The sequence below is a fragment of the Bidens hawaiensis genome, unplaced genomic scaffold (assembly GCF_021521415.1).
Source record: "Bidens hawaiensis isolate Kalapana, Puna unplaced genomic scaffold, B.hawaiensis_p1.1 tig00029042_1, whole genome shotgun sequence".
Taxonomy (NCBI): Eukaryota; Viridiplantae; Streptophyta; class Magnoliopsida; order Asterales; family Asteraceae; genus Bidens; species Bidens hawaiensis.
In genome coordinates, this window is record NW_027494788.1 from 244364 (window position 1) to 253261 (window position 8898).

General features: G+C 32.4%; 1 protein-coding gene across 2 annotated transcripts; it reads right to left on the minus strand.

Moving 5' to 3' along the window:
• Positions 1–2437: 2437 nt before the first annotated feature.
• LOC143578139 (protein kinase STUNTED-like) lies at positions 2438–8572 on the minus strand. 2 transcript variants are annotated; one of them, XM_077061803.1, is made up of 10 exons: positions 8370–8572; positions 7742–7836; positions 7413–7665; positions 6022–6663; positions 5040–5288; positions 4797–4957; positions 3760–3839; positions 3517–3664; positions 3285–3434; positions 2438–2720 (listed from the first exon to the last, which is right to left on the minus strand). In XM_077061803.1, the coding sequence occupies exons 1-10, from the start codon at positions 8545–8547 to the stop codon at positions 2448–2450; spliced, it is 2229 nt and encodes a 742-aa protein (XP_076917918.1). In that variant the 5' UTR covers positions 8548–8572; the 3' UTR covers positions 2438–2447. The 2 variants fall into 2 exon arrangements, with proteins under 2 accessions (XP_076917918.1, XP_076917917.1); XM_077061802.1 differs by having other exon boundaries at positions 7742–7839; positions 8370–8570.
• Positions 8573–8898: the final 326 nt, after the last annotated feature.

Here is an 8898-nt window from a genome sequence, read left to right on the forward strand (position 1 = left end):
ATGTAAATGTACATATATGTATATATTATACATATGTGTATATAATTTGCTAAACCGAGTTTTTTTTATGAAACCGGGATGTTAAAATAAGAATTTTGGTTCTTTTACTTTTTTCATTTTTGTGTTTTTTTTTATTTTATGTTTCTTTTTATTTTTGGGTTTTTTGTGGTCCAAAATGGTTCTCAAAGTTCTTAATTTTAAAAAAGTTCTCTCATGATCCTGATCCTATATATATATATATATATATATATATATATATATATACCAAAAATAATACCAAATTTTTTTTAATGTTTATTTATGATCAACAAAGATATCAATGAAGCTTTGTTAGTTGGCTCATGTGGTAATTATTAAAGCTTTTATCTTGCTAAAGACTCAAGTTTGAATCTCGACATGCACATTTTATTTAGGATTTGATGAAAAAACGGGATTTACCGGATCACCTGCCGGGTCACCGGGTCCGGGCCGACCGCCACCCGCAAAACCCGGCCAAGTTTTTAGAAACAGTCCAAATACCCTCACCCGGCCCGGTATAGGGACCGAGTCCCGGTCCAACCGGCCCGGCCGGATTTCAAAACACTGAATACAATTCAGTTTATATAAAACTTATCTTAAAACGACATTCCAAATTAAAAAAAATTAGCGTGACTAGTTTTTGATTTAACCAAGTATTTGTTTGATTCTCATGCTTTTAGTGGTACGTTGGCAATTCATCTTAGCTGATTTAAAAATATTTTATATAAATAATTAAATACAATACATCTATCTATCTATAATAATATATATAAACAAAAACATAAAAATCATACGTGTCGAGATGTGGTCGCTTCCCCGTTTTTTGGAGTCACCAGATTTGCTTGATTTTTAAATGGCGGCTTCTCATGCATTTGACCCGAATTCATGGGTATAGGTCTTACCAAACCCAGATATTCCTTAAACGGGTTATAACATCTCATTAAATTAAAAATTATTCTCAACAAATTATTGATGTAAAAATCCTATAAAATAGGATATACTAAAAATTAATATCTTATTTATTTTAAAAGAGATATATATATATATATATATATATATATATATATATATTATTTAAATTAAAAAACCAATTTTATAGTAAAAAAAAATAAAATAAACCGGTCTTGGCTCTCATTAAACCATAAGTATATTATTAACTTTCATAAATATTATTTATAATTAAAAAATCAATTTTATAGTAAAAGAAATAAACGGGTCTTGGGTCTTATCAAAACTATATAGCTTTTAAATCGGGTTATAACATCTTATTTATTTGTGAAATAATTTATCATCAAACCATAAGTATATTATTAACTTTCATACAATAAAAAAAATATAAATTCAAAAAATAAATAAATATTAGAACAAATAATATAAAACAACCCCGTAATACGGGGGATAAAAACTAGTTTTTAGTAAAGATAAATAAAAAAATACGGACACGTCTCATCGATAGTTTAAATAAGATAAAATGAATTGCTGCTAATGACCTTTGGCTAAATGATAGAGCTCATCAATTTTAAAACGGTTTCTTTTAACCACAATAATAATACCTACATTTCTAACCCGTTTAATACCCTGTCTATGTCAAAGACTCAAAGTTGTATCAAAATTAAACATCACCACTCAACAACTTGTTTAAAAGTAAGTGAATAAAAATTTAAGTTAACTCTGAAGCGATCACGTATTGTTACAACCCGTCAACTCATTTTAACCTTCTTACATGGTTTACATGTGTCTAATATTAGATTTTGCATCTAATCAAAATTAAAAAGGTTCATGTCACAAAATTATATAAATTACAAAAACAAAATCTAATAAATACGAACTTCCTCTGTTTATTCCTGTAGAGTGTGGCAGTGTGCCACCTCCATAGGATGTAGCAATCCAATATCACACGCAACAATTTTCTAGATTTTACCATTAAATAATAATAATAATAATAATAATAATAATAATAATTAAATAGTTGCGTTATTTTCAAAAATCAATTTTATATTGAAAACTAAATTGTGCATATTAATTTTGATGGTTTGTCATATTTGACTGCCGAAACGGTTCTAAGGGCATCTCCAATGATATGTTGTTAGGAGGTTTGAATTCTAGGTGGAAGAGAGAGAGAAGGAAAGAGAGTGAAAAGAGTTTGGAATTTCAATATGGTTTGTAATGAGTGAGAATGAAATTAGATATATCAAGTACAAAAGTTATGAAACACAATAGAATTAGATTTTATTACCTAAAAATCCATCACCCAAACACACAAATAAGAAAAAGTAAAAAAGCTCACTGTGATCAGTTTTTTAACTTTTTAACTGACTAAGGGAGGAGGAGGTCTAAGTCCTAACAGTAACACAACCTCTCATCCAACCAACCCACACCCAATGGCTCTCACCCCAAAACTAACACTATATTCATTTATTATTCACATGTTAATCGAAGCTCGATGAACGGCTCCATCGGCCTCGAAGGTAATCCTCTATCGAGATGCTTTCCTCAACGCTACTCGACGAGTCGTCGATATCAAGCAACGCCAGGTTCAAATGCGATCTTAGATTCGACTGTGAAAACCCCTCGTCTTCCAACCCCTCCGTTTCTTCCGGAATGTCGGTTATTTGTAGCCTTGCATCTGACCCGATTGTCGTATCGACTTCTAGTCGAGCCGATTTTGTCACCTCCACGTCACCTTGAAGTAGTTTTAGAATCTGCCCATCAACGAATGTGATTAATCTCGAGTAGAAAAACAAGTTAAAGAAAACATCAATCTTAACTTGGGCACACTTATAATCATTTAGCCTGAACACGACCCCGTTAACCCATTTTATCTGAGCATGTAAAATGGATTGACGGGTAGTAATCAAGCTGTAAACGCGTTAATCGGGTTGGTGGGTTGTAATAAACGAGTTAAATGAACCATACACAGTTGGCATTCAGCCCGTGAACCCAAACACAACCCGTTTAACCCATTGTAAGTGTAAGTTTGTAACTAAACGTGCCAAAACAGATTGGCGGGTAGTAATCAAATTGTAAATGTGTTAATCATGTTGGATTGTACGTAAACAGTTGTTAGTCAACCCGTGAACCCAAACACGAATCGTTTAACCCATTGTAACTAAACGTGTCAAAACAGATGGATGGGTAGTAAGTAAGTTATAAACACGTTAATCAGGTTGGTGAGTTGTAAATTTGTAATGAACGGGTTATATGGATCGTAACTGGGTTGGTGGGTCAACATGTTTAATTTGTTAACAAGTTAACAAGAGACTCACAGTGGTGATTTGGGGCCGAGCCCGTGGTACACGTCTGATACAAAGCATAGCAGCAAGAGCCATCCGCTCCATTTGGTCAACATCATAGTCAACGCCCAAAATCGGGTCCAACAATCGTGCAAATTTCGCACTATTCAGAATTGGCTTTGCCTACACAAAACCAATTTCTCTTTTATAACTTGACACAAACAACCAAAAAAGAAACGTAGTTGAGATTATTATTAATACATACCCACATAACCAAACTCTCTTCGCCCTTTGGATATTTATTGCTTATCGGTTTCCTTCCGGTAAGAAGCTCAAGAAGCACAACACCAAATGCATAAACATCTATTTTCTCGGTAACTTTTCCATGCATTAAATACTCGGGAGCTAAATAACTGCATTGATAAAATGGAGGAATATTATTTTGGTTATTTTAGTTTTTTATACAAAGTTTTAACACGAAAAATGGAAGTTGATTGAAGTTGCAAACCCGAATGTGCCAGCAACATCAGCAGAGGTTATATGCAGCCCGGTTGGTGTAGCCCATTTTGCAAGGCCGAAATCAGAGAGCTGAAGCAAACAAAACAACATGATTAACTTGAAAATAGTGATAAATTTTAGGGTGTGAATTTCTAACATGGAACGAACCTGACATGAAATTAACAGGTTTGGGTTTAATCAAAACGGGTTTGGGTCGGGTTTGACTCAAACCAGCAAACATGTTTAGCTAAGCACGTCGTATTCAGGTCGGCCTGTTTAACACATTTATATTTATATTTTTCTTTTAGAAAAATTTCTTTATGTCAAAACTAAAAGTAACCCGTGTAGATTTATTAAGTTTCTTTTAAAAAACTTGAATCATGACAGAACTAAAAGTAATAAGAGTATTATATGTAAAATTCAAAAACTAAACTGTCAGGTTTTGTAGTTTAACCGTGATTGTTTCATATACATTTATATTTATGGTTGTAATTTTGTAAATTTATAATTTTGAGTGATATATACCAAAAATATAAAACATATTTTTTCAGGTTAAACGGGCCATGCTCTAGGATGCAAAATAACTGAAAATACCAAACCGAATTATGAATTCGAAATCAGTTTCGAGTAAGGTTCCTAGCGTATTTGAATTGGGAATTCGGTTTTTGTTTCCATAAATCTTGCATATTAGGATAACCGATAACCAAATAATAACCGGTTTAATCGGATAACCGAACCAAATAAACCGGTTAAAATCGGTTCAGTTAGACACATTTCTATTTTCGGATTGATTCGGTTTTCAGTTAGGGCAAAAAAAGTTCATAACTGAATAAACAAACATCCGAACAATGAACACCCCTATTGTGTTTATGTCAATCCACGAATAAGGGAGTCATGTTCAAGTTCACGTGTCTGACACGATTTTCAGGTTCTTGTCGTGTCCAGGTTCGCCCGCCAACCGACGAACACGAGCAGTTTCACATAATAACTTTCTAAACATAAAATTCCAAAACACCCGATTAACGTAGCAAAAGTATCAAGATTCACCTGTGGTTCAAAATCTTCAGATAATAATATGTTTGAAGATTTAACATCCCTATGGATCACGGGTTTATCACATTTACTATGCAAATAAACGAGTGCTTCAGCGACACCCGTAGCAACTTTATAGCGTTCACTCCATCCGAATTTGGCATCTTTTTTATTCCCTGATTTAATAAAAATAATATCACGAATTATTAACACAAAAATGAAAAATTAACATGTGAGTAACATGATAAACGAGCATACCGTGCAAATTATCTTCAAGGCTTCCTCTTGAAAGAAGATCATACACTAAAAGGAGCTTGCTGTCTTCAAAACAAAAGCCGAAAAGGGATATTATATTTTCATGATGTAAAGCGGTAATTATCTCAATTTCTAACATGAATTCTTTCAGTGCATCTTCGGAAGTTTTCAGAAATTTAACAGCAAGTTCACGCCCGTCAGAAAGACAGCCTCGGTACACCTCACTGTTGCCTCCTTTACCGATAACATTTTCTGAAATTCAATTAAACAATCGTATAAGGAAAGCATAAATTTGATATATAGTAGGCCTTTTGCAATAAACTATGAAAATTCTACAAAAATACACTTCCAATTTCTTTGTAAAAAGAGCAGCATTTTACCAGATTAATAGTCTAGCAGGTCAGTTTTAAAACTAAAAATTACGAAAAATACGAAAAATTACGAAAAATAGTCAAGTAAATTACGAAAAATAGTCAACATGTAAAAACTAAAAAATTACGAAAAATAGTCAAGTAAATTAGTTTTAGCATATTAAAATCCTTATGTATGTCTAAAATGCATGAACCTGTGAGTTTTCTAATATAGTGACTTGTTAACTCATAAATTGATCAAAATTTAATAACAGCTTCAACATTTTTACAAAAAATTATACCATCTCACTTTATAACCAAAAATTTAATGTATGTGCAGTTTAGACAAATTTAGGACCTTTAGTATATACAACAAATAGTTTCATGAATTTTCTGTGTTTTTATACAAGTCTTTTTTTCTTCTTTTTTTTTTTGTGTAAAAAATAAGAAAGCATAGCGGTTTTCATTTTTTATAGTATTAACCCAAAAAATAAAACAGATTTGTGTTGATATTTAACAGAACTTTCATATTTTGTTGCTATAATTAGAAAACGAAGCATAATATCTTATTATTTATGCAAAAAGCCCTATATTATAACTATAAATTGAATATAAACACAGTGAAAGGAACAAACCAGGATTAAAGTTCTTAGTTGCTTCTGCAAGTTCTCGAAACTTAAACAACCGACAACTACTCGAGTACTTCTCATGAAACCCCTCCAACTCTTTCGGTAAACCAACCGAGTCATTATTAACAGAACAACATGAATCCGATTGGTACTCGTCATCATTAACAACAATCATTGCTCCATTCTCACCATCTAAGCATCCATCTTTCTTCTCATCACTCGAGTCCGAGTTTGTAATCATTAACTGGTTTCTAGCAGGCAACCTTAAAGCCCATTGGACCACTGAGATCTTACGAGCCGGTGATCTATCAGATGAAAGCCTGTTTGAAGAAATGGCCCGGCGAAGTAACGGCCAACCGAGTGTCAGTTCGGATGATCTTCTAGAAGATTCTAGAGTTTGTACAGGTACTAAAGCCATATTATTGTCATCATCGGTGTCTTCAAGAACACAAGCAGTGGTCGGAAGAACCGAATCCGGTGAACAAATTGAACATGTGTATTTGGGTTTTGTTGAACATGAATCTGATTTTTTGCAAGCAATTTGATTGCATTTTTCTTCTTTATCTCCATTTTTCAGTAATTTGGGATTCAAACTTAATGATTTGTGGAATACACTATATAATGGATTTTTATGATTATGTGAACTCCCTGCAAAATACCCAATTTGAGTGTTACTCATAAAGCAAGAAATTAAAAGCAAAAGTTAACAGAAACTAGTGTTTTAATAACCACACCGGATAGCAAACTGGTCGGACTAGATTTAAAATCCAGATGACGTCATAAATAATATAAAAACTAAAAGTATATTATAATGGGACGGTTCTACGCAGAAAAGAATTCTGTGCGAGAACATAAATAACAATATAAATCATTGATTTTTCAATATTAAACAAGATTAAAATACATTAAAATGGTTAAAATGCAATCTTATTCATCTCTTTTAACATAAAAAAAAGTACATAAAACAAATTCGTTTATTTATAGAAACTACATATGTGCTGGTTATGTGTATCATGTGTAAGTACATTTCATACACATAACTTGTTAGATAAACATTTAAAAGTATAAAAAAACATAAAAATAAATTAGTTTATGGCTTTTTTAATGTATATAACACCGACATTTGTATGTAAAAACTAAAAAAAGTTTAAAATATGAACCATCGGATAGAAAAACTTACAGATTTAGATTCTCTCTCTCTCTCTCTCTCTCTCTCACTATATATATAAAAAATATGTTTTCATGTGAATTTGCAATTTCAATAAAATATTAAGACTTAAATAAATAAAATTTGCAGCCTAGAGTAATAATAATTCATAAAATAATATTTTAACAAAAAAAATTGGGAATCTGGTCCCCAGAAACAATAATTGTGTGTGTTTTATTTTTTTTAATACCTTTAGCACCGACATTTGATGGTGATGAAGCTGAGTCTCTATGAAACACCACTTTCCCATTATTAACAGCCACTACTGAACAATCCTTAGAAAGCTTTCTAGCACAGTATTTAGCTACACAACATGATGATCTAATTGCATGATGTGTTCTCGCAGTCCCAACTATAACCTCATCCGCACCGTAAGATTTCGCCTCTCTAACAATAATCTTCCTAATCGAACTCCCTCGGCATATCTTCAACTTAAGATCCACCTGCAAATTCCGCAAAACCATCAAATACCCAGTTCAAATTCTCACCCAAATTTCACTTAAATTCAATTAAATTCACCTGCTTTAGGTTACAAAATCCGTCGTAAACCGCAAGAATCGAGTCGAAGGCTTTTACTAGAGACAACAGTGATGATTTCCCATCTGAATTCACAACTTCTGACACAAAAAAACAAAAACACATTTCAACGTAAACCATAGAAACTAGGGGTGTGTAAGAAACCGAAAAAACCGATCAGAAACCCAAAAAACCGATCAGAAACCGAAAAAACCGATCAGAAACCAAAAAAACCGATCAGAAACCGAAAAAACAAACCAAACCGAATTTTTAGATTTTTTACTTTTCAGTTTAGGTAATTTACAAGAATTTAATAAATATGTAACTCAATTATTTTTTCCAAATGTATATTAATCAATTAGTCAATAATTAACAAAATTACTTATAACTAAATTCATTAATTCATCATTTTAGGCCAACTTGTTTTTTCAGCCTATAATTTTCAAGCTCAAATAGCAAAAACCGGAAAAAAAGCCGAAATTGAAGTGTTTCAAAATCCAAAAACCGAAGTTTCGGTTTGGTTTTAGCCCAAAACCGAATCGCGTACGCCCCTAATGGAAACCATTCAAACCAATACATTAACAACTTCAACAAATTATTAATAATAAAAATAACAATTGAATTAAATTACCATTATTTGTTAAAACATGAAGAGCAATGACTCGATCACCAGGATGAGCTGCTTTGACCAAAGCCCAGGTCAACAATTCTCTGCTATCTGAATCTAATTTAACTCCGACGACGACCGTACGAGCTCCGGCGATGTTATTCCGGTCGGTGAACTCTCCGGCAAGCTCGGATTGAGTCATGGGTACGGTCAATTGCTTGTTTCTAAAGGTTTGGGAGTGAATAAAGTGGTGAATTTGGTGGGTTCATGTTTTAAGGTTAAAGAAAGAATAGAGAATGTGTGGTCTGTTGAAGAGGATGAAGAGAGGTGGCTTTAATGGAACAACTTGTTGGTTCTACCTACTATTATTATTATTATTATTTTATAAAGAGAATATTAGGAATTGTATAAGATTTGGGTGCTAAAGAAAATGAGAAAAATGTTTATGTGATGACGATGTTCTTAAAGCTTGCAACTTTGCCAATAAATGAATTATATGTATATAAAAACAAAACTTGTAGGTGCTTGTTTAAAGAATATTATATATCTTTAA